Source organism: Gekko japonicus, unplaced genomic scaffold (assembly GCF_001447785.1).
Source record: "Gekko japonicus isolate JY-2015 unplaced genomic scaffold, Gekko_japonicus_V1.1 scaffold542, whole genome shotgun sequence".
In the NCBI taxonomy this organism is placed as follows: Eukaryota; Metazoa; Chordata; class Lepidosauria; order Squamata; family Gekkonidae; genus Gekko; species Gekko japonicus.
In genome coordinates, this window is record NW_015163104.1 from 513,463 (window position 1) to 538,992 (window position 25,530).

Sequence of the window (25,530 nt, forward strand, 5' to 3'; positions counted from 1 at the left end):
AGGTGAGCCTCACTTTCCTTGGGTGTGGTTTCTTCGGTGACTACCCCATTTAGTTATCTTACAGCTACTGCTTTGGAGGCTGCCGAGAGAGGCTTAGACGGCTGCTCCTTCTGCACTCCCGTGCAGGTGTACACCGTGTACTGCAGAACTCTGAGGAGAAACGCTCTGTGTGAAAAGGAACAGAGTTACGAGATCTCGACCCGCAAGGAGGTGGACATTTCTACATATCTGCATGCCTTTCAGATGCTGTAGCTAGCCTTCATCACTAAGCAAGTCTGTCAGGTTTTCAACTAGAAGGGGGGGGGGGATCAGCAATTTACTGATAACTAACAAATTCTGTAACTCTCTCACTGTCTGGTCAAACTGGGAGCAGTTGCTTTCACACTTAACGATGAACAAGGATTAGTTGTTAAGTGGACAAGGCTCATTCATGGAGTACACAGGATGGGTCTGGAGGATTCCCATTAAGCACACCTAGGCTATTGCCTAGGGCGCCAGAGATTGCTAGAACAACAGGTGACATCACTTCTGGTTACATAGCCGGAAGTGACATTGTGTGCCATTGCACGATGACTACCCCCCCCCCATCACCCCCTTTCATAAAGCTTGAATTGGGAAGGTCCTTTGGGCTATCTACATATTTTAATCCCAGCTTTCCTCAAGGCAGGGTCTCTCCATTTTAATCTTTACACCAACTAGGATTGTCAACTGGTGGGGGATGGGGGGACATCAGTAGAAAAAAGGCGGCCTAGGTCATGTTGCTAGTGTCACACAGAAAGTGATATCACATCAGTGACTTCTGGGCGATGCGCTGGTATTTGGGCAAAAACTCTTAAGGTGAAACCAGCTTCTACCATAGAGCTTTCCCCCCAATACCAGAGCATTGCCTGGAAGTCGCTGATGTGGTGACATCACTTCCTGTGCGACACTGCCAGTTGCTTTTGAACAAGTGCGCTCTGCACCTATTTAAAGGTGATGCTTCTTGGGTTCAAAGACACAGAGAACAGCCAGGACTGCCCCAATGTTTTTGTGGGGAAAGCAAACTCGCTTTGGGACTGGTTGATTGATCTCACCCTCCTTTGCCACTTTATCAACAGCTGGGAATGATCCACACAGTAAAGGAACAAGTTCTAACACGTTGCTGCTCCACTAAAAACAAAACAAAAATGCCTCATGTAAACTGCAAGCATTATAAATCTTTCAAAAATGTATACAGTCACTGGCTTTGTGAAACCTGAAAGCCAGGTAGACAAAATGAGGAAAAGCAGGGTAAGATAAAATGTTCTTTGGAAGAGTTCCCTAGCAACGATGTCTTGACTGGATCTTGTTTTCATCCGTGTGTGGCAGTGTAATGCCACACCATCTTCATACTGAGAAACAGGGCCTACTGGCCTCCGACTCATCTGGGTATCTAACTTTCTGCCCTGACGTGGATGGCCCAGGTTAGCTTGGCAGCTAAGCAGGGTTGGGCCTGGTTAGTACTTGGAGGGGAGACTGGCCGAGGCTCGCCTGTTTGCAGATCTCCAAAGACCAGCGATGAAGTCCAGGGTCACTACTCAGAGGGCACACAAAAGCTTATACCTTGAAGTAAAGATAGATCCAGTTGGTCAGCTATGTTGGTCTAGGGCAGACGCAGTACAACAAAGTTAGAGTCCAATGGCACCTTTAAGGCCAACAAAGGTCTATTCAAGGAGGTATGAGCTTTGGTGTACTGGTTAAGTGCGCGGACTCTAATCTGGGAGAACCGGGTTTGAGTCCCCACTCCTCCACTTGCACCTGCTGATGTGACCTTGGGTCAGTCACAAGCTCTGGCACAGCTGTCCTTGAGAAAGAGCAGTTTGTGTCAAGAGTTCTCTCAGCCCCACCCACCTCACAGGGTGTCTGTTGTGGGGAGGGGAAGGGAAAGGAGTTTGTAAGCCGCTCTGAGACTCCAAGTGAAGGGCGGGGTATAAATCCAATCTCTTCTCTTTTTCTTCTTCCTGTGCATACACACTTTTTCAAATCTGTTAGAACAGCAGGCAAGGTTCAAACTTATAGCCAGAGAATGAATAGCAAATTCATCATGTTAATTTGCTGTTTATTCTCTGGCTAAAAGTTTGAACCTTGCCTGCCATTCTAATGTAGTTGAAAAAGTGTGTGTGCACGAAAGCTCATACCTTGAATAAACCTTTGTTGGTATTAAAGGTGCCACTGGAGTCTAAATCTGTTGTTGTTCTTGTTACTCTTCGCGACCCCATGGATCATCTCCCACCAGGCCCTCCTGTCTTCCGCCATCCTCTGAAGTTGGCTCAATTTCATGTTCGTTGCATCGATGACACTGTCTAACCATCTCATCCTTTGCCGTCCCCGTCTTCTTTGACCTTCAATCTTTCCCAGCATCAGGGTCTTCTCCAGGGAGTGCTCCCTTCTCATTTGGTGGCCAAAGTATTTGAGCTTCAGTTTCATTATCTGGCCTTCCAGGGAACAGTCAGGGTTGATTTCTTTTAGGATTGACTGATTTGATCTTCTTGCAGTCCAAAGGACTCTCAAGAGTCTTCTCCAGCACCATAGTTCAAAAGAATCTATTCTTCGGCGCTCGGCCTTCCTTATAGTCCAACTCTCGCAGCCATACATGACTACTGGAATACCATTGCTTTGACCATGCGGACTTTTGTTGGCAGGGTGATGTCTCTACTTTTTATCATGCTGTTTAGGTTCGCCATCGCTTTCCTCCCAAGGAGCAGGCGTCTTTTAATTTCATGGCTGCAGTCACAGTCTGCGGTGATCTGGGATCCCAGGAACGTGAAGTCTGTCACTACTTCCACGACTTCCCCTTCTATTTGCCAAGGAGTGATGGGGCCGGATGCCATGATCTTAGTTTTTTTGATGTTGAGCTTCAAGCCCACTTTTGCGCTCTCCTCTTTTACCCTGAGCAAGAGGCTCTTCAGGTCCTCTTCACTTTCAGCCATTAGAGTGGTATCATCTGCATATCTGAGGTTGTTGATATTTTCCCCAGCAATCTTAATTCCCGCTTGTGATTCATCCAGGCCAGCATTTTGCATGATGTACTCTGCATATATATTAAATAAGCAAGGTGACAATATACATCCTTGTCGTACTCCTTTTCCCATGCTGAACCAATCAGTTGTTCCATATCCGGTTCTAACTGTCGCTTCTTGGCCCTTATACAGGTTTCTCAAGAGACATGTGAGGTGGTCTGGTACTCCCATCTCTTTAAGGACCTGCTTGTTCTGCCGCTTTAGACCAACACAGCTACCCACTGGAATCATTCTACTCCTGTTGAAATTCTGCCTGTCAGGGAGCAGTAAAAGTTTCATTTTAAGCAAAGTGGAGAGAGGGAGGTGACTTGCTTTGTTCTTGAACTGGCCCGGGGATCTGACAATGGTGGATTACTACTCCACTCTTTCTGGCCACCAGATGGCTCTGGGCGTTCGTATAGGGGAAAAGAGGCGAAGGCGGCGACTCTGCCTCTCTTGCATTTTCTTGCTCCGAGTCCGGCCATGCTTCTTCCGACACCAGATTCCCTATCCGGGCACTGCCCTTGTGAACGGTGACGCCCCCCCCCCCGATTGCTGCGGCGGTCTGAGGGGTTTAGGAAAGGCCTCTTTCTCCTGCCACGGGGTGGGGGGAGGAGGAGTTGGACAAAACCAAAAGAAGGCGTGTTTTGTTTACACTGCACGATCACCGTAAACCGGTTTCAAACCAGCTCCCCCCAATCGTCTCAAAATCGAAGTCCCAGAAGAGTACACGACTTTGAATCTGTAGACAGAAAATAACCCAAAAACCCTCCTCTGCGGTTCATTGTTTTAATCCGGCGGTTCCTGCGGGAGAAAACTAGTCTCATGCAGAGGCATGCTTAACGCCGTCTCCTTGAAAGGAATCCTGGGCGGTGTAGTCTGAAGGGCGTGCAAAGACTAGCTCGCTAGAGACCCCCTTGTCTGCCTGCCTTGCGGAACTACAATTCCCAGAGTTCCCCGGGAAGGGAAGCCAGTGGGCGTCTAACCGGTTTAAGTTTGCAATTTAGACATTCCTCCTAAACGTTAGAGGCTGGACTCGGGAGCTGACCTGCAAGGTTGCATTTATTTATTCTTGATTTTTCAAAGAGAGACGAGCGAGCACCCGACCTTACGCCTGTTTGGAAAGCATATCCGGAGGTGGGAGAAAATGTACTTTGCACATGATCAGAGGAAATATATCGTGCCACCTTTCACGGAAGCTCCTGCTTCCCTTAGATGGGGGGGGGGAGAAGGAGTTGTGCACTGATCAGGCGACCGGGGGTGTGCACTCTGCACATGCTCAGAAAAATCTGATCTTATTGCATCAGCTTCTGGAAGGCCTTCCTTCTCCAGATTTGGGGGGGGGGGGTTGCTTGCACATGCTCAGACCCCTCAACTGTGATTGCATCACTCTTTTACTCCCGAAAAGCCTTTTACTTCTCAGAAGCTGGGGAAAGGCGTTGTGCTTCTTAATAGGTGTGTGTATTCTGCACATGCTCAGAAGGATTCTCTAATGTTTTAAAATCCCCGTTTTATCTTTTATTTCATCTGAAGGGGGGAGCACTTGGGGGTGGGCGGGCTGTGTTGTTTGTGTGAGGAAAGGGGAGAATGTACTCTGTGCATGCTCAGAGAGACCCTTTCCCTGTCCCAGTAACATGTTCTGTACTGCTGAGCAGTCTAGATTTCTGTTCCAGGTGAGATTTCGACCCTGGTCAGTGCAGGAAGACATTTTAAAATGCCTTGAGTTATATCCTTGCCGGCTTCTTTGGACTTCTCGTTCTCCGGCTGTTTTCGCCACCATGCTGAGACGGTTGTGTTGTTAGCTATTTTGGTTCTCCTTTTCTCCCCTCTCCAGCCCCAGTCTCATAGAAACAAAAAATGCTCTCCTCCTCTCACACCTGCACCCCTTTTGTTCTTTCCTTTTTTTCTTCCAGCAGGGACACAGCTATCTGCTTTTGGAGATCTGCCCATCTTAACCATGGACAGCGAAAATGGGAAAGTGCAAGAGGCAATCAGGCAGGTATGCATCCGAGAAGGTACAAGAAGGTGTTTGTTTGTTTGTTTATATCCAACCATGCTGCCCATTGTTCTCCATTGTATCCTCACAACAACCCTGTGGGGTGGGTTAGGTTGAGAGTGTGTGCGCCTGGCCGAAGGTCAACCAGCAAGTTTCCATGGCATAGTAGGGATTCAAACCTGGGTTTCCCAGATCCTAGTCTGACATATTTTTTTTGACATTTTAACCACACCACCACGCTGGCACTCTAATGTGTACCTCACAGGGTGTCTGTTGTGGGGAGGGGAAGGGAAAGGAGTTTGTAAGCCGCTCTGAGATTCCTTTGGGTAGTGAAGGGTGGGGTATAAATCCAATCTCCTCCTCCTCTCCCCTCCCCTCCCCTCCCTCCTCTTCCTCTTCTTGGTTCCTGCCAGCTTCATAACAGGATCGCTCCCTCCTTGTTATGAATTAGACTGGAACGTTCACAGGAAGGTGGTGACTCCGTGGGAAGAGCACCTGTTTTGCATGCAGAAGGTCCCAGGTTCGATTCCCGACATATTCCATTAAGAGGATCTTGGGCAGTTGGGAAAGATCTTTATCTGCCCAGGTCCCAGGAGAGTCACTGCCAGTCAGAATAGGCAGTATTTTGCTATATGGAGAAATCAGCTGATTTGGTATAAGAAGATGAGATTGGATTTATACCCTGCCTTTCACTACCTGAAGGAGTCTCGGAGCGGTTTACGATCAAGTTCCCTTCCTCTCCTCACAACAGACACCCTGTCAGGTAGGTGGGGCTGTGAGAGAAGTGCTCTTGAGAGAACAGCTCGGAGAGAACTGTGACTGACCCAAAGTCACCCAACTGGCTTCATGTGGAGTCGGGGATCAAACCCGGTTTTCCAGACTAGAGTCTGCCGCTCTTAACCACACCAAATTAGCTCCCTCAGTCTCTATGCCCTGTTGTTGGCTGTCCAGAGGAACTAGTCGGCCACTACGTGAGACAGGATGCTGGACTAGATCGACTATTGGCCTGATCCAGCAGGGCTCTTCTTATGTTCTTATGTTTGGCAGTACACCAGAAAATAAAACACACACCACTCATTGTAGCTCTTGTGCCTTTAACAACATCTGAGCAAGTGTGCAACTGCGCATGAATTTTGTCACTCGCACATATGAAGCTTATCTCTCCACCAGAAAACGACTGTTAAAAGTTGGAAATGGAGGGTATCCCATTTTATCCACACAAACAAACATGTGAGGGAAGTTAGGCTAAGGGAGCGTGGCTTTCCCATAACCCCCCCCAGTGAACGTCCATGACAACATAGGGGCTTTATATACTCATCTCCCAGATCCTGGTCTAGCACTCTAACCATTACCCCACACTGCCTCTCCCTGGTTTAGTGTTCGTTGTGAGGGAGATTAGGCTAAGGGAGAGTGGCTTTCCCATAACCCCCCAGTGAACTTCCGTGACAACATAGAGGCTTTATATACCAATCTCCCAGATCCTGGTCTAGCACTCTTAACCATTACGCCACACTGCCTCTCCCTGGTTTAGTGTTCGAAGGGCTCTGCTTGATATAACTTGTGTGGTCTTTGGGAAGGGGCTGGTCCCTGCTTTGAATGCAGAATGTCTCGGATACAATCCTCGGATGGTTCAGATAAAAGGATCTCAAGAACTGGTGATGAGGAAAACCTCTCTCTGTCTGAGACTCTGGATTAGGGTTGCTCACCTTATTTAAGAGACAGATGTTCAGCAGAAAAAAATCAGCAGGTCAGGCTTTTCCCAGTGCATGGGCGACGTGACGCACGCGTTGGATCTCCTGCCTGTGTCGGCTAATTGAAGGGGAATTGATTTGGGGGAACTGGGGTGGGAGTTTCAATTTTGGGGAACTTCTTTCTAGGATTTGTGGTGAGTGGAGATAAACTGTGCATGTTTGAAGTGTGGGGATTTGGGAGAACTCTGCCTCGTACTCTGATCATGGGACTGGGCAAATCTCTTGCGTCCATCTAGGCCAGTGCTATGTTTCAAACGTGGGCCAGCGTTCTGGTGTTCGGGGGTATAGTGCTTCTGAACATGGAGGTTCCTGTTGGTTGTCGTGGATTTTAGCAGGGGCTTCTGAAAGTGGAGTCTGGGATTGAGTGTGTGGAAGGAGTTTTGGATTGGTACTGTTGAAGTAAGGCATGATGAGAGTAGCTGGGGGGGGAGAGGGGACTTATAGGACCCGCCTGGCCTCTTGGGGTCACCAGCCACCACTGCTGTGGAAAGCACACGTGAGCAGCATATGAAGGCTGGATCCCTCCCTGCTTCTTTGTCTCCAGCGACAAATGTTCAAGAGGTAGACTGCCTCTGAACATGGAGGTTTCATTTAGCTATTGAAGCTGAAGGTCTTAGTTGAATGGATTTCTTATTCTCTTCATTAAGATCATAAGAGCGGTGGCCATGTTGGATCAGACCTGTGGTCCTTCTAGTCCAGCAGCCTGCTTCACTCATTGGCCAGTCAGATGACACAGAGGTCACAGGGGCTGCAGCCACCTCCCATGCTGCTGTGGAGAAAGAAATACTGCCACTGAACACTGTCATGTCATTCAGCAAGGGGCCATAGCTCAGTGGTAGAGGGTCTGCTTGGCATGCAGAATTCCCAGGTTCAGTTCCCAGTATCTTCACTTAGAAGGACCAGTCGGCAGATGATGTGAAAGATATCTATATAAAACTGGAGGGCCACTGCCAGTCTGGTGGATAATACTGGTCTTGATGGGCCACTAGTCCATCCGGACCAATAGTCCATTCAGGATAAGGCCGCTTTGCATGCTTATTCAAGTAAAGAGGGCCTGATAGCCATCCTGACCCTGCTGGTGGACCTCCTGATGGCACCTGGGTTTTAGCCACTGTATGACACAGAGTTCAGACGGGGTGTTTCAGCCGGCATAAACTGTACCGGTTGGAACCGGTGCAGTTTATGCCGGCTGAAATGCGATCACACTTACCTCCTGTCTGCAGAGCCCATCGCTGTATGCCCGTTCACACACAGCGGGCGTCAGCGGTTTGTTTGTTTTTTAAACTCAGTTTGCGCATGCGCATAGGCAGCCACCCACAGAATGGCGATCTTTGCGCATGCACAAAGCACCCTCTTCAGGGCCTGCTTTTCGGGACGGGGCACCTGCCCTGTATACCATGAAAGTGGGCAAGGCCATTGCTCTGGGGGGGGCATGTGGTTGGTAACTGGTTCCCACCTTGAAACAACTGCCAATGGAGGAACTAGTACGCTGTAAGTCTCCTTGAGGTGTAGGCCTCATGCCTGGGAATGGAAGTAAACGTGGCTCTGTTGGTTGAAGGTAATTGTGAGGAGTGCGTACCTCAGTGCTGAATAGATTCTCCCTCCAGAATTCACCTCTTTCCATGGCTAAGTCGTCTGATTGAAGGGAAAATGCCAAGTTTATTTAGTCCAGGTCTCTTGTGAAAACCTTGTTTTGCCAACCAGTAATCACACTGTGTTCTAGTTACAAACGTTACTTTAAAGTAATCTGACTAAATGGGAAGAAAAATGAGATAGGAAGGAATTGAGGATACACAAATGACCCAGGCATAAGCAACAGCTAAAAATAAAAAGAGTGTACATGACATTCCTATTCTACGTGCATTGGATTTATGAATGAATCAGATTTCGCTTACCCTTTTCCCAAGCATTTGCTGAAAAGCCTCAGCTTCACTCAGTCAGTCTCTGAGAAGGTCGTGTCACAAGACACGAAGAGTTTAGGTATTTAAATGCCTCCCGTGCTTTTCCTGGCCTGTCCAAGGGCCGGCTTGCCCAGGCTCCCCGCAGCCACGGGGCGCTCGGGTAGGCCAAGGGAAGACAGTTTAAACTGCCTTCCCTTCCCTCCAAGAGGGGGCTTGCCCAGGTTCCCTGCAGCCGTGGGGTGCCCAGGGAAGCCAGGGAAGGCATGGGGTGTGGCCTAATATGCTAATGAGCTGTGCTGTCAGGGTGTGGCCTAATATGCTAATGAGTTTCTACTGTTGGGTGTGGGCTATTATGCTGAGGAGTTCCTGCTGGGCTTTTTCTAAAAAAAAAAGCCCTGATTTATTTCCATTATTTATGGTCCACCTTTCTCACCAAGATGCAAGACGGCTTACATGGTATAAAATGGCATGAGTGATCTAAGAAGAATGCAGAAGAAGCAGGATTACAAAAATTAGAAACAGTGCCACAAAAAAAGTATCAAACATAATAAGATTTATAGAGTGTGTGTGCGTAAAAGCCATGTTTTGGATATGTTGTCTGTTTAATGATATTCCTCTGAGCATACAAATGTTATTTTTTAGTAAAAACCTGAAAGCTACATTCTGCCAACTGCTAACAGCGTCAGAGGTCTTTTCCCCGGAATTTATGCTGGCAGACGACCAGCTATTCATAAGCCACTGGAACAAACAGCCAAACTAGTTCAGTCTGGCCAAATGGCTTTCTGAAGGACGTTGTTATCTGTACACTGGAACAGCAAGTGAAAAATGGCCTGATTTGTAGCTTTTGCAGGAAGTCTCTCAGGCAAATCTCAGGCCTACTGATGTTAACTAAATAAACTCAAACCTAAAAAAAATTATACATTGATTGTATACAAAGATTGTATACAAATGATACAAAGATTGACATGGAATTCCAGGATACAGAAAAGAACCAGTTTCACAGACTTTCCCTGCAGGGAAAGTGTTCCGGCGTCATGATCAATTCGATCTCTCTTTTCTGCATTTCCCCAAAATCTACAGTATTCTTTTTGAGGTGGAGCAACTAGGACTGTATACCTTCTTTAATATTTTGTAGCCCCCTGATTTATCCGTCCAAAAACTGTACTGAAACCTGGGTTTGACTAGTTATGTTTCTGGATTCTTGCATCACTGTGACTTGAGATTTACACAGTAAACCAGTGCATTGTATTCAGTGGTAATTCCTATTTTATTCTGTGGGCCCTGCTCCAAGGTAAACACGCATGGAGTTGCACGCTTGGAATGAGGAGCCCCACCCGCCATATTATGCAGCCAGTAAAATGACATGGCCCTTGAAAATCTTAAAATGGCAGATGTGAGTGTAAAAAGTTATCTGCTTAATTATGCCAGTCTAGGCGACCAATTTGTGAGGGAGTATTACCAAAAAACCAACAACACCCAACCATATCGAAACTAAAGAAGTTTCCGTGTTTGAATTTTAGCAATGCTCTAACTAATAAGTTACACATTTGTGGGGGGGTGGTGTTTTAAGTGAAGTAAATATATAAAATAAGTGACTGTGCTGAGTGAATTTTTCCTCTGGAATTGTCTCAGAGCCCAGTCTTCTGACTTCAAGGGAGTATTAGTTTACTTATTTATTCCAGGTCCCTTATGAAAACCGTGTTTATCCCAGTCAGTAATCAAAACGACTTCTGGTTAATAACTTTATTGTATAACTAAAACATGAAAAAAAAATGAGTCATAGATACACAGATCACGGGCCTAAGCAAAAGGTATTTAAAATGAAAGCGCAAACATGACATTCCTTCACTGTCTAAATTTTATTAAAATGAATTAAAGTTCTAAGTCGGTGTACCCAAGAATTTCTGGGAAAGGGAGCAAGCTCACTGCATCCAGATCTGAGAAGCTTATTCTGTCACAAGGCACTAAGAGCTTATATATCAAAAGGCCTTGAGAGCACGCAAAATATGTCTATCTTTATGTTGTGGTCTAATTCATGATATTTCTCTGAGTGTACGAGTGGAACTTGAAGAGAAACTCCTCTCTGACTGCTGCTAACAAGTGTCATTGCTCTGTTGGCTGGGAGTTTGAAGGGCCGTGGCTCAGTGGCAGAACATATGTTTTGCACGCACAAGATCCCAGGTTCAGTCCCCGGCATCTCCAGTTAAGAAGATCAGGCAGTAGGGGGTGTGAAAGACCTCTGCCTGAGACCCTCTGCTGCCAGTCTGAGTTGACAGTTCTGACCTTGATGGCCCAATGGTCTGGTTCAGTATAAAGCAGCTTCGTTTGTGTGTTCATGCTAGAAGAAGACCAGCTATTCATAAAATGTTACAGCACAACTGCCTGGTACTAGTCGAGTAACATTAGAACAATGGGGAATGGGGGGAAATGCCTCTTTAGATTTGTTAAAAAAGGTAAAGGTTCCCTTGCTTGAAAGCCAGTCGAATCTGACTCTAGGGTTGCGGTGCTCATCTCCGTTGCCAAGCCGAAGAGCCAGCGCTGTCCGAAGACGTTTCCATGGTCATGTGGCCGGCATGACTAAACACCAAGGCGCACAGAACGCTGTTACCTTCCCACCAAAGTGGTACCTATTTATCTACTTGTAGTTTCTTGCTTTCGAACTGCTAGGTTGGCAGGAGCTGGAACTAGAGATGGGAGCTCACTCCATCATGCGGCACCCGGGTCTCGAACTGAGCCACCGCAGCTCCTGACAGGATTTGTTACAGATTTGTTACAGGAAGTCAAAAGCCGATTCAGTGAGCTATTAGTACTCAAGCTAACTTACACTAACTTTGTGAGGCAAGGCCTATTTATTTATTTATCTTTAGATTTGTATCCCGCCCTACCCCGAGGGTTCAGGGCGGCTATAAGAGTTACATACATTATACATAACATACGAGATTGACATTATATTTTATGACGTTCTGGCCATCAGAAGATAGAACCAGGAAAAATCTTACAGGAGCTATTAAGGTCGGGCTTTGTGGTTGGTCTTTGACTCTCAAATACTGTCATTTTTTGACAAAGGTGAATAAGGAAAGGGAACACCACCCTTCCATGAATGAGCGGGGGGATCCGCATCTATGAAATGATGGTCTTGGCAAAGGCGCATGAAGAAAGACTTGCTTAGATCACTGTGAACAGGCAGTGTTAAGTTTAGCAAAATAGTTTGTAAGTGGTTTTGTAAGTGCTGTTATTTTCTGGTTCTTTTGTGAGTATTGTGTGTGTGTGTATGCCTGTAAGTCATTCTTATCATTCGTTGCCCTTTTCTGCACTTTTTCCAAAGCTATAATATCCTTTTTAAGGTGTGGTGACCAGAACTGCACACAGTATTCCAAATGAGGTCGCACACCATTGATTTATACAGGGGCATTGTGATATTGGCTGATCTGTTTTCAGTACCCTTCCTAATAATCCCCAGCATAGCATTGGCCTTCTTTTATTGCAGTCACACACTGTCTCGACATTTTCAGTGAGTTCAGGTCGGGTGAGAGTGTGAGATTGCCAAGGCACCAGGAGGAGAGTGAGCTGGCAGTGGAGCAAGAGGAGTAAAGCCACCCCATACCCCACTGTAGCCACTGTTGTTTTCGTGGACAGCGGCCATGGTGGTAGTGGTGTTCTCTGCCGCCATCTTGCTCTGTTTCCAAGAGATGCCTGAGAGCTGGATTGATGACACAGGGCCGGCAGAGAAGGGGGTGAGGGTGTTGGAGAGGATGGGCTTGTTACTTCCATCCCTGGCAGGAGACCCGCACATTAGGGAGGTTTTAAGCTGACCCCATCCTCTTGTCCTTTCATTATTTCAAAATGGAACCGCCAACCAGCTGCAAGGCCTACCCACTTTCCTGGAACATGCTAATTGGGGAACAGTGATCAGAAAAGCCACATGTAATACAAGAAAGCCTGGGGAAAAATTTAGCGTTAAAACCCGAAATATACCTGTTAAATATGATACCGATAGAATATAATAAACAAGATGCGTATGTATTAAGCTACATTATAACAGCAGCTAGACTGCTAATAGCTCAAAAATGGAAAGCTGAAGTTATACCTACAAGGGACGAATTAGTACATAAATTACTGGAACTAGCTAGAATGGATAATTTAAGTCTAATGATACAAAATGAAAATGAAAAGGTACATGAAAAGAGATGGGAAAAAGTCTATATGTGGATAGAAAAACTGACAGAAAATTAATAACCCCAACTTGTAAAGAAAAAACAAGAGATGAATGACTCTGATTTATATGTAACTTGAACAGATGAAATGTTTGTGTATATAAACTTTAACAAAATAAAAATTGTAAAAAACAAGAAAAGCCACATGTGGCTCCCGAGCCACTGAGTATCCCTAGTCTGAATTGGTCTACAGCGACTTTATTATTTTATTTACTAAAACACATTCCACATTTCCTCAAGGCTGAAGGTGGCTTACAGTAATAGTTTAAAACGTTAGAACAAAGTTGGAGTCCAGTGGCACCTTTAAGACCAGCAAAGTGTAATTCTGGGTTTAAGCTTTTGTGTGCATGCGCAAGGGTGCATACACACAAAAGCCAGAATGAAACTTTGCTGACTTTAAAGATGCCGCTGGACTCCCAACTTTGTTCTGTTGCTTCAGACCAGCATGGCTACCCACCTGAATCTAAAAACATTGTCTGTTAAAACTAATGCTCCCTCTAAGCTGGGGAGTCCTGTGAGCAAAAATCCTACTTTGTGAGCTCCTGGCATTAAAGTTGTGAGCGAGCAAATTGGCTACTGCTTAAATTAGTTTGCTCTGGAGCCCTCCTTCCTGAGCTAAGACAAAAATGTGTGAGCCGGAAGCTAAAAAACTGTGAGCTAGCTCACACTAACCCGGCTTAGAGGGAACACTGGTTAAAACAACCCCAGATCCTCCCCTTTAAAAGATGCCTGCCATTCAAACCTCCTCAAAAGCCCTGGCCACCACCTAGCAGGGCCTCCTGAAGTTCTCCAAGGAGGGCTCCCCCTGCCTCTCCAGGTAGCTCATTCCACAGAGCCGGAGCCTAGGGTTGCCAAGTCGAATATCCTTACCGGCGGGGGAGCGTCGCCGGGCTCCAGGAGCTCTCCTCCGATGCGCGCACACCGCCAGCACATCCCGGAAGTGACGCGCGACGTCGATCACGTTGGGGGCATGGCCCTGATCGTCGGAGAGAAAACCATAGAGTTTTCCCTCCGACGATTGGGGCCACGCCCCCAACGTGATCGACGTGGTTGCATCACCTCTGGTGCTTCAGGGGGCGGAGTTTCCCCCGGGGCCCGATTCCGCGGCGGCGGAAATCGGGCCTCCAAAGCGGGGGTTTACCTGCCCCCCACCCCCACTTGGCAGCCCTACCGGAGCCACCATGGAGAAGATGGCTGCCTGATGACCATAGTTAGTCCACAGGGCTTTAGGGAGGGAGTCAGTCCTTCAAATGGGTGGGTCCCAGTTTCATGTGAACAGCCGTGGTTTAGCAGCACAGCATCTGCCTGGTACGCAGTAGGCCCCATGTTCAGTCCCTGGCATTCCCAGTCAGAAGGATCAGGGAGTAGGTGATGTGAAAGCCCTCTGAGACCCTGGAGTGTCAAGAACTTTGGTTCATTTGAAATGGAGTTCTGTTTTAAACACTGGTTCAATCTGGCCTGCCTTCGTTGGAATTGCTTGTGTCTGTCTCTTCAGAGTTTCACAGACCTTGGCTGGACAAATGACCTTGCACCTGCAAGATAAGGTATTGTTTTTTCCCCCCTCGGCTCTGCAATTAACATTCCGTTCAATTAACGGTCTGTGAGAGATGGGAGTGGAGTGAAACTGCAGATCACGCCACTGCCCTCCTGACATGAGCAGAGGAACAATGAAGTCATCCTGCTACTGATTGGCCTACCTGTAACTATAGGACATTGCCTGACCCCTGATTGGTGTATAGGCCTAACAGCAATGTGGGATTCAGACCATAAATTATCTATCTTGAAGCCTATTCTGGGGGCTTGATGGTGCTTGCATGTTATGCAGACATGTTGGCATTATTCTGCTCTCTTTGGACATCTTAAGACTGTTGCTGGAGCCAATCAGCCTGGTTTTTGGGACTCTGGAGAGGAGTTGCTTTTGGACCCAGAACTCTGAATGGGTAACGTCTTGTCTATTGGAAACCGGTGTTCTAAAGTGTTTAGCTCATTTGATGTAGTGGTTAGGAGCACGGACTCTAATCTGGGAGAACCAGGTTTGATTCCCCACTCTTCCACATGCAGCTGCTGGTGTGACCTTGGGTCAGTCACAAGTTTTTTCAGAGCCATTTTCTCACAAGCGGTTCTTGAGAGAATTCTCTCAGCCCCACCTACCTCACAGGGTGTCTGTTGTGGGGAGGGTGTTATGCCAACTTCTCCAGGAAATTCCTGGAGACCCAATCCAAGTTATCTACCAAGGAAAATTGGGTGTTTGTGGCTGTGCGTAAGTTCTATACCAGTCTATACAGAGGTCGGATGGCGAATGAGACGCTCGGCTATATCCCAGGAAGTGAGACAACACGCTAGTCCTTAAATAAATGTTGTCTTTACTAAAGGTTTTTCATCAGGCATACAAAATCGGAATCATACAAATTCATACAAGCTCCTTAGTTACAATAGTACATTAGAACAATTACAGCATAGAAAATAACAAAAGCATCAAAATGGGGAAGACACAATGGGGCACGGCTATACTCATCTGAGGTCCAGCTGAGGAAGAACTCTCCTCCTTGGAACGCTGGGCAGCCGAAATGCAGCAGCTTGTGAACTCCAAGGCACACAGGTAGGACCAGCCAAACCACGTGTGAGCTCTCTGGGTCGCGACTCCGGAGAACTTAAGTAGTAGAGTCACTTGTAGCACCTTAGTGCACTGCTATGGGGAGGGTGGGTTAACCAGAGAGACAAAGGAGAGTTTCTCCTTAAATAAACTCTTTTTGGGGCATGTGCTATCCAGCCATAAACTATCAAACCCGTCCTCTAAACTATCACTACTGGATGAAGAGGGGGTGACGAGGGGATGACGAAGGGGATGACGCTCTCCTAAGGGGTGGTGGCAATATGCAGATCCTACTCCTACATCAAAGGTGCCTTTTGGCAAGGTGTGAATCTTCCGTTCCCATGGACACCTCTTGATTTGCAGATCTGGTTCCTGCTCCAAAGCCATAAACGCTATTGTCTTTAGATCTCCAAACCAGATTAAGGGAGTAGGGTCACTTGCTCTTTCCATTCCAAGAATGCCGGGGTTCGCTGGGGATTTTCCATAGCTCTCCAAGTGGGTGCAATGGCGCGGTGTCTTCTCCATCCCAAAGAGTCATGGGATACATTCCAGGGACGCACATGGTCCGTATGTGCAACGGCAGGCCCAGGCCAGCCTATTTCTAGGCAAGCATGAGATGCAGAACAAAGCAACACACAACATACAGCAATCCCTGAATACATAATGCATAGGTATTCATGCTAGAGACACACATAAGCAGCATCACCACTATACAGAAATACAAACATAAGCTCATATCGTTACAGTCCCCCCTTTCGCGGCGGCAGAACTAAAAGTTCGGCCTGCCACGACAACAAAACATTGAGTCCACGTGGCGGGTGCCACTCCAAGGCGCTGGCATGGAAGTGAAACGTCATCATGCCAGGCAGGTGCAAAAGAATGTCCAAGTCCATGCGTTGGTGACCCCTATGTGATCTGGTTTGGTGTGGTCATGAACAGAGTCCGGGCCCATGACAGGCAACGTCAGCAGAAAGAGCAGGCAGGCAGGCAGACACGTCTTCGGTGTCGGGGTGTCGCCATCCAGACAGAGGCATCCGTGCTTCCTGTCTAAATCTAGCTAACGTTGGAGGACGGGTTTCTTTCCTTTGAAAAGGGAAAAATACCAAGACCTGTCCTATACTTACCAAAAATGCCAAATCAAAATAGGGGGGGGGCAGCAATGACGTCAGACAAGTAAGAGGACTTGGTATATGGCAGATTCCTGCATTCAGGACTCTTCCTGTGTTTTCTCTGTTTGTGTGAAGAGATTTAACATGACCTTCCCTCTTCTTTTCCTTCTTTCCTCAGGGAGTGTTAGAGGAGCATCTGACTGACCTTAAAAAAGAGAGCACGCACGAGGGAGGAGCTGAGGAGCTGACGGTCAGCAAGGAGGTACCACTGAAAGAGGAGAAGGAGACCATGACTGGAGGGGTGTTCCCGGTAAAAGAGGAAAAGGAGTGCCTGACCAGTGATGAGTTGGTGGTATGCATTTCAGTAGCCTGCCTTAGAAGAAGAAGAAGTTGGGTTTTTTATACCTCCCTTTTCTCTATTCTAAGGAGTCTTAAAAGCGGCTTACCTTTCCCTTCCTCTTCCCACAACAGGCACCGTGTGAGGTAGGTGGGGCTGAGAGCGTTCTGAGAGAACTGCCCTTGAGAGGACAGCTCTGAGAGAACTTATGACTGACCCAAGGTCACAGCAGCAGCTGCCTGTGGAGGAGTGGGGAATCAAACCCGGTTCTTCCGATTAGAGTCCTCTGCTCTTAACCACTGCACCATGCTGGTCCAGTGCACTGCATTCATTGATAAAAGAATTTGAACTCAGTCCCCTGCCCTGGCTCACCACCACATTTCTCCCTTGAGTTCATATAAGGATGATCTAAAAAATGGGGGGACTCTGCATGTTGGCTTCATTGCTAATGGGATGGTCAGGTGCATGAACAGGGTGGTTCGAAGCATCTAGTGAAGGACGTTGAGTTTATACTGATGCGGTGCAAGGTTGGGAGGGGATGCGCGTAGAACCTGCATGCGTGCACTCCAGGTTTTAATCTCGTTTCGCTTCCTGACTTGTTTAAACATCTAGACCAGGGGTCCCCAATGTGGTGCCCGTGGGCGCCATGATGCCTGCTGGCACCTTTCCTGACACCCACTAAGTGTTCTTAGAAAGTGGGTGGGGCTAGATGGGGCTTCTGTCCCACGGGGCTTCCTTCTGACTGGCCGGTGGAGATCTGATTGGCTGTGCAGGTCTTTGAAAACATTGCTTTGGCTGCAGCTGCCACTGCAGCCCAAGGATCTTCGCTGCATGAGTGAAGGATGTGCTGTGTGTCTGCAAGACCATACTATAAAACAATATGTTCATTTAAAAAGGCATCCTGTTAAAGCAGAGCTTCTGCCTGAAACGTTGAAGAGTCGCTGTTAGAGTTATGCACAGCCTCGTTCCCTGACTTTTGAGATTGGCTCTGCCTCCTATGGCAGCCATCTTGTGCTTGGCTCCGCCTCCTGCAGTAGACATTTTATGGCTCCGCCTACCACCTGGCGTCAGAATTCCAAAGGTGCTCGCAAGCTCTAAACCAGGGGTGTCAAACATAAGGCCCGGGGGCCGGAAGTGGCCCGTCCAGGGCTTTTATGCGGCCCGCGAGCAGCTAGTGCAAGGGAGGGAACAGGAGACTGCTCGGGGAGAGTGGGCAGAGTCACTCTGATTGTGGCTTCAGCATGGCGCGGAACAGTCTCACCTGCAACAGTCAGGCAGCATGGGAGCATCTGGCCAGTGCTGCACCACTGGCTCTCCAGTCCGCCCATGTGGGTTTTCCTCCACCCCCCTCCCAGCCCATGGGGACTTGCAGTGAGAATACAACTCGGAGCTTACCAGCTGCTGTCGTTTATACAGTTTATATCTCCGGTACCTGGCATTACGTTTATGGCACACATGTCCCAGCCCAACAAAGTAACATTTATGTCAGATCCGGCCCTCGTAACAAATGAGTTCGACACCTTTGCTCTAAACAGTTGGGGACCCCTGATCTAGACCGCCCGATCAGGGAATGCACAGGCCCAGCCCCTGCATGCAGAAGAACAAGATAGTCACGTTGTGGAATGTAAGGCTTCAGACCTGAAGTGGTAGATACTGGTTTTGAATGCCCCTGTGTGTATATGAACTCCCTGCAAGTAGAGAAGTAGCCTAGGAGTGAGTAGGTTGGGGTAGAACTCGTATCACCAACATGCTAGCTTTTTACATCCAGGTGTTTTTTTAATGTATGTATTGTTAAGGTAGAACTATGTTCCGATATATTAAATTAGCACTCAGGATGGACACTGTGGTGTAATGTAGTGGTTAGAGTGTTGGGCTAGTTTCCGGGAGACCCAGGTTCAAAACCCCACTTGTTCCGTGAAAGCTTGTTGGGTTACCTAGGGCTAGTCATATACTCTTAACGTATGTATTGTTAAGGTAGAACTATGTTCAGATATATTAAAGTAGCACTCAGGATGAACACTGTGGTGTAATGTAGTGGGCTAGTTTCCGGGAGACCCAGGTTCAAAACCCCGCTTGTTCCATGAAAGCTTGCTGGGTTACCTAGGGCTAGTCATATGATTAGAGTCCGCACACTTAACCCCTACATCAAACTGCCTCTCCAGTTTGAGAGAGAGAAGAGGAAAACGATGTAAGCAACGTTGGGCTCCCTGATGGGGAGAAAAATGGGGTCTAAATAAGCACTTAAAAAAAAAAGTTTTAAACGGCATGTTCAATCTGTAATCTGACAGAGTTCCATCCACTTTACCACCTCCAAAGCCATGGCATGACTGAGTTAGTTAACATTTCCTGAAAAATGAAACCCCAGATTCTGAGGCTGCGCCGACGTATCCACCACATCCAGAACAGTCTAGGAGAAGGGTTTCCTTCTGTTCGTGGAAGGCCTTTTTAGTACATACTGTAAAAAAAAAATAGCATAGGATAAAAATTGTATAAGATGCCATCTGTGTAACACTTCACAAATGCCTCCTTTGTTCTTGGCTGAGATTAACGTCATTGGGGGTTTGTTCCAGACAGTAGACCATTGTCCCGGGCCTGTCCATCCACCGGTGCCTGCTTCCCAAGCTGTCCGTGATCCATCTCTGTCACCTCAGGATAACGAAGTAAGTACATAAGTCAGCACGGACTGATTGAAATCAAGGTGATTTAATTTTTGGAGAAACGGTGGCTCAGTGGTAGAACATTTCCTTTGCACGTGGAAGGCCCCAGGTCCAGTCTGGTGTAGTGGTTAAGTGTGCGGACTCTAATCTGGGAGAACCGGGTTTGATTCCCCACACTCCTCCACTTGCACCTGCTGATGTGGCCTTGGGTCAGTCACAAGCTCTGGCACAGCTGTCCTTGGAAAAGAGCAGTCTGTGTCAGAGTTCTCTCAGCCCCACCCACCTCACAGGGAGTCTGTTGTGGGGAGGGGAAAGGAAAGGAGTTTGTAAGCCGCTCTGAGACTCCAAGTGAAGGGCGGGGTATAAATCCAATCTCTTCTTCTTCTTTGTGAAGTTTGCCCCCCACAATGCATAGGTGGTGTGGAAGACCTTAACCTGAGACCTCTGCCAGTCATGCACTCACTGTATGGCTGGATCGTTGTGGGAATAAAACAGAGGAGGGGAGAGCTTTGTGTGCCACCTTGAGCTCCTTGGAAGAGAGGCAGCACAAAAATTACAATCCCTTCCCCTTCTCACAACAGGCACCCTGTGAGGTAGGTGGGGGCTGAGAGAGCTCTCTGGAGAACTGTCCTTGAGAGAACAGCTCTGAGAGAACTTGTGACTGACCCAAGGTCACCCCAGCAGCTGCATGTGGAGGAGTGGGGAAATCAAACCCTGTGCTCTTAAGACCACTACGCCAAACTGGCTCTCAGGAAAAGAGCAAGAGTCCAGACCTTCCAGACTAGCAAAATTGGTGGCCAGGGAGGAGCTTTCATGATCTGAAGAAGTGAGCAGTGACTCACGAAAGCTCCTCCCCTGCCACAAATTTTGTTGGTCTTGAAGGGGCTACTGGACTCTTGCTCTTTTCCATGCTGCTTCAGCTAGATCTGAGTCCAGTCGCACCCTAGAGACCAATAAGATTTTTGGGATATAAACTTTTGAGAGTCAGATACACTCTGAAACAACTCCACTTCAGACAGTGGGTTGAGGGCCACCATTTTGGGATAAAGTTTTAGTCCGGGGGCACCTTTAAGACCAACCACATTTTATTCAAAGCGTACGCTTTCGTGTTTCATGCTGTAATTCATGTTTTAATGTAATTTATTTATTCTGTGTAATTTACATGTTTTTATGTAAGCCGCCCTGAACCAGCTTCGGCTGGGAGGGCGGGGTAGAAATCCAAGAAAGAAAGAAAGAAAGAAAGAAAGAAAAGTTTCCCAGACTTTGTTCTGCTCCTTCAGACCAACATGGCTACCCACCTTAATTTTTCACCATTTTGGAATATTTGCTATGTTTAAAAAAAAAAAAAGAATTAGAAAACCAACACAGCAAACAAAGAGACCGGGCAGGAGACGGTTCAGCCACTCTGCCAGCTGTGCTGGTTTTCTGCTTGCGTGGAGGAGAAACTTCCAAAGCTGGAATTCCACCCACCCACAGTCGGAAGTGCATTCGGCCTCCTCCCTCCTCTTGCACAAACTAGAACCAAGTGCAGATCCAGATTTAGTTAACGTTTTCTCTCTCCCTCCCCCCCACTTGTCGCAGGAGAAGCTGACTGGCTTGCCCGAAAGGAGAGGCGAAGAGCCTGAAGCGGAGGAAGAGAGCAGCAGCGAGGAATTACTGATAGACGAGAAAGAGGAGGAACACAGAAATGACAACGAGGCTTTGGTGGGTTCCTCAGAGAGCTTTGGAACAGCGGCCAGATTTCGTTGACCCCACCCTCCCATCCCTGCTTGTGTCCTACCGTTCCTCCAAAGGAGTTCAGGGTGGTGTGGGGTGTCCCACGCACGTGATACTGCCTTCCTCACATTGTATTCTCCCCACAGCCCTATGAAGTAGGTCATCTGTCTGGCCTGAGGTCACCCAGTGAACTGCTTAGATGAGTGGGGATTTGGACCTGGCTCTCCCCGATCCTAGCCCAGCACTCTTAACCACTCCAGAATTCTCTTTCTCCCTCCCCTCCCCCTCCCCCAGTTTGGTGTCGTGGTTAGGAGTGTGGACTTTAATCTGGGAGCACCGGGTTTGATTCCCCACTGCTCCACATGCGGCCGCTGATGTGACCTTAGGTCAGTCACAAGTTCTCCCAGAGCTGTTCTCTCAAGAGCAGTCCTCGAGAGAGCTCTCTCAGCCCCACCTACCTCACAGGCAATGTTCCCTCTAAGCTGAGTTAGTGTGAGCTAGCTCACATTTTTTTAGCCTACGGCTCACAGATTTTGGTTTTAGCTCAGGAAGGATGGTTCCGAAGCAAACTGATTTATGCAGCAGCCAAATCGCTCGCTCAAAACTTTAATGCTGGTAGCTCACAAAGCAGAATTTTTGCTCACAAGATTCCACAGCTTAGTGGGAACATTGCTCACAGGGTGTCTGTTGTGGGGAGGGGAAGGGAAAGGAGATTGTAAGCTGCTCTGAGACTCCTTCAGGTAGTGAAGGGTGGGATATAAATCCAATCTCCTCCTCCGTCTCTGTCTCTCCCCCCTTTTCAATGATAAAAATTTTGACCAATAAAAACGTTGGATACTCCGCTGTACGCATTCCTTTAGTTTTCTCCCACTCCTCTTTATTTGGCATTCAGTTCCTTTCCCAGCACACTGTCTCTCTTAGACATAGCTTGTATTAGCTCAAATGTGACGCTTAGTAATAATTTTTTAAAAACATACCCGGTACAAAAAGAAGGAACAAAAGGTTTAACGGCATCCTTAGTGGCCGACATCCCCTCAGAACAGGTGAGCATAGCTATCAACTATCTAGGCTGAGTTAGAGTGAGCTAGCTCACAGTTTTTTGGCCTCCAGCTCACAGATTTTAGCCTTGGCTCAGGAAGGATGGCTCCAGAGCAAACTAATTTATGCAGCAGCCCAACTGCTCGCTCACAACTTTGATGCCAGTAGCTCACAAAGTAGAATTTTTGCTCACGAGACTCCACAGCTTAGAAGGAGCATTGGCAAAGACGTCTGAGGGGAGATGTGATCACGCTCTTGGGATTCCTGAAGGGCTGTCCTGTCAGAGAGGGCGGAGGCTTGTTTTTAGCTGCTGCAGACTGGATCTAATAGGTTCAAGTTCCAGGAGGGCAGATTTTGGTTGAACCTGAGGAGAAACAGCTTGGCAATGGAAGCAGTTACCTGGCGGCGGGGGGGGGCTCTCACACACCCGGAGGCCTTGAGACAGAGGCCTCACAGCCATCTCTTTGGGATGCTCCAGTTTAGGATTACCTGAACCGGGCGGGGGATAAGACAAGATGGCGCCTGTGGCAACTCCTGACTCCACTAGGGCTTTATTTCAGTCTAGAACCAAATCTTTGAGGTGCAAAGATATCCAACAAGTCTGTGTGGATATTTGGATGTTGAAGCAGTGTTTGAGTTCCGTTTGTCCAAGAGCAGTGATCTCTGTCCAGCATCGCACCTGGAAGTGCCCACCAGTGTGTTTCCCGTTGCCTGCTTGAGTCTTGAGTATAAAAGGATTTTGAATGCAACAGGAGGGGAGAAAACAGGGAACTATGAGTCACTCTCTCCCTGGTGACTGTCCCTGAGAAAAGGCCGTGGGTCTGGGTGCCACCACAAAATGGCTGCCTGGGGGGGGGGATGAGCCCGTCACCAAACAGCTGCCTCCCAGGCAGACACATCTCAGCTGTGTGCCCTCCGCTTGGCCATGCACAGATTTTCGTACATCTCTGGATTGGCACTTTTTGCTGTAGCTACACAGGGAGGAAGCCCTGCCCTTTCTTAAGAAACCGATATCTCTTCTCCATGGTGCATGGGCTTTCCTGTGCTTCCTCAGAGCGCCCAGGGAGCATTGTCTTGCGTATCTGATTGGAGCATCTGTCTGGTGTAGTGGCGCCAGTTTGGTGTAGTGGTTAAGTGCGCGGACTCTAATCTGGGAGAACCGGGTTTGATTCCCCACTCTTCCACTTGCACCTGGTTGGATGACCTTGGGCAAGCCGTAGTTCTGATAAGAGCTGTCCTTGAAAAAGAGCCGTTTCTGTCAAGAGCTCTCTCAGCCCCACCCACCGCACAGGGTGCCTGTTGTGGGGAGGGGAAGGGAAAGGAGTTTGTAAGCGGCTCTGAGACACCTTTGGGTAGTGAAGGGCGGGGTATCAATCCAATCTCCTCTTCTTCTTTTACCTCACAGGGTGTCTGTTGTGGGGAGGGGAAGGGAAAGGAGTAGTGAAGCGCGGGGTATAAATCCAATCTCTTCTTCTCTTCTTCTTCTACTGTATTGGAGGACACTTGGCTTGGGACCGCCCAATATAATGTGGAGCCTCCCAACATTCTGAGATGGGCTGTGTGGCAGCCATTTGGTGATTGGTTCATGGCAGCCCTTTTGTGGTGTCACCCACGGCCCATTCTCAGAATTCCCCAAAACTGCCCACAAGCTTGACGATGCTGGGGGTTCTTGTCTTCGAACATAAAGTAGTTGTTTTACAAAGCCATTTTTAAAGAAACACACACTTGGTGTTCTTAATGTCAGTGGTGTCTTCATTCAAAGGGGTCGCTGGATTCAGAAGGGACAGATTTGGGAACACGGAGTGCAGAAAAGGAGGCTGCCGATGAAGAGAGTAGCAGTGAGGAAATAGTGGTAAGTTTTTCCTCTCTGTCATTTCTGGAAATCCAGGTAACTCCAGTAAGCGAGCCATGCTGCATGTTACTGCCAGTGCACCCTCCCAAAAGAGTAGTGTGACAAGTCAGTATTTAATCTGATTTCCTGTTATTTGGTGAATGCATTCTCTTTTGATCCCGATTTTAGATCTAGGGCTGCTGTTCTATATATCACGTAATATATGAATTGACTTTATGCTGAGTCAGATCATTGGTCCCATCTAGCTCCGTGTTATCTCACTTTGACTCACAATTCATTAGGAACCTTCAGACTGCCCCTGTAGGCCTTTTCCCTTTTGGGTGCCCTGAATTCAATATCATAGAATCATAGCGTTGGAATGGACCTCCAGAATCATCTAGTCCAATCCCCTGCACAATGCAGGAAATTCACAAATACCTCCCCCTCCACACACCCCATGACCACTGTTCCATGCCCAGATGACAAAAAACCTCCAGGATCTCCAGCCAAACTGGCCTGGAGAAAAATTGCTTCCTGACCCCAACATGGCAATCAGCATCTCCCTGGGCATGTAAGAAAGGGCCACAAGAACTAAGCACTGAAGCAACCCTTCCTGCCCTCCCTCTCATGATCTTCCCAAGTTCACAGAATCAGCATTGCTGTCAGAGGGCCATCTGGCCTCTGCTTGAAAACCTCCAAAGAAGGAGAGCCCACCACCTCCCGAGGAAGCCTATTCCACTGAGAAACCGCTCTGTCAGGAAGTTCTTCCTAATGTTTAGCCAAAACCTCTTCTGATTTAATTTCCACCAGTTGGTTCTGGTCCGACCTTCTGGGGCAACAGAAAACAACTCTGCATCATCCTCTCTATATGACAGCCCTTCAAGAGCTGAAGTGTGATCCCAACCAAGATGTATCATCTTAATATTTATACCTTTTAAAAAATATCCATTTATGCTGCTGTCTGTCACAACATCCAGTGGCAATGAGTTCCACAGTTAAGAACATAAGAAGAGCTCTGCTGGATCAGACCAATAATCTATCTAGTCCAGCACCCTGTCTCATCCAATGGCCAGCCAGTTCCTCTGGAGGACCAACAGCAGGGCATAGAGAGCGAGGCCTTCCCCTGAGGTTGACTCCTGGCTCTGGGATTCAGAGGTTTAGTGCCTCTGAACGTGGCGGTTCCCCTCCGCCACCATGGCTAGTAGCCACTGATAGACTTGTCTTCCATGAATCTGTCTAATCCCCTTTTATTAAAGCTGTTTATTCCTATAAATTATGTGTTGTGCAAAGATGCACTTCCCTTTGCATGTGTTTTAACCTGCCATCTTGTCGTCCGTCCCCCCCCCCCCAAAAACCGGCCCCTGTGTTTT

General features: G+C 47.8%; 1 protein-coding gene across 1 annotated transcript in view; it reads left to right on the plus strand.

Moving 5' to 3' along the window:
• Window positions 1-16,291: 16,291 nt before the first annotated feature.
• The window catches only part of LOC107106595, a 450,486-nt gene continuing 441,247 nt past the window's right edge, over window positions 16,292-25,530 (plus strand). The window contains 1 exon segment of the mRNA XM_015406776.1: window positions 16,292-16,502. Coding sequence (XP_015262262.1) covers window positions 16,404-16,502 — 99 coding nt within the window. The 5' untranslated portion in view covers window positions 16,292-16,403.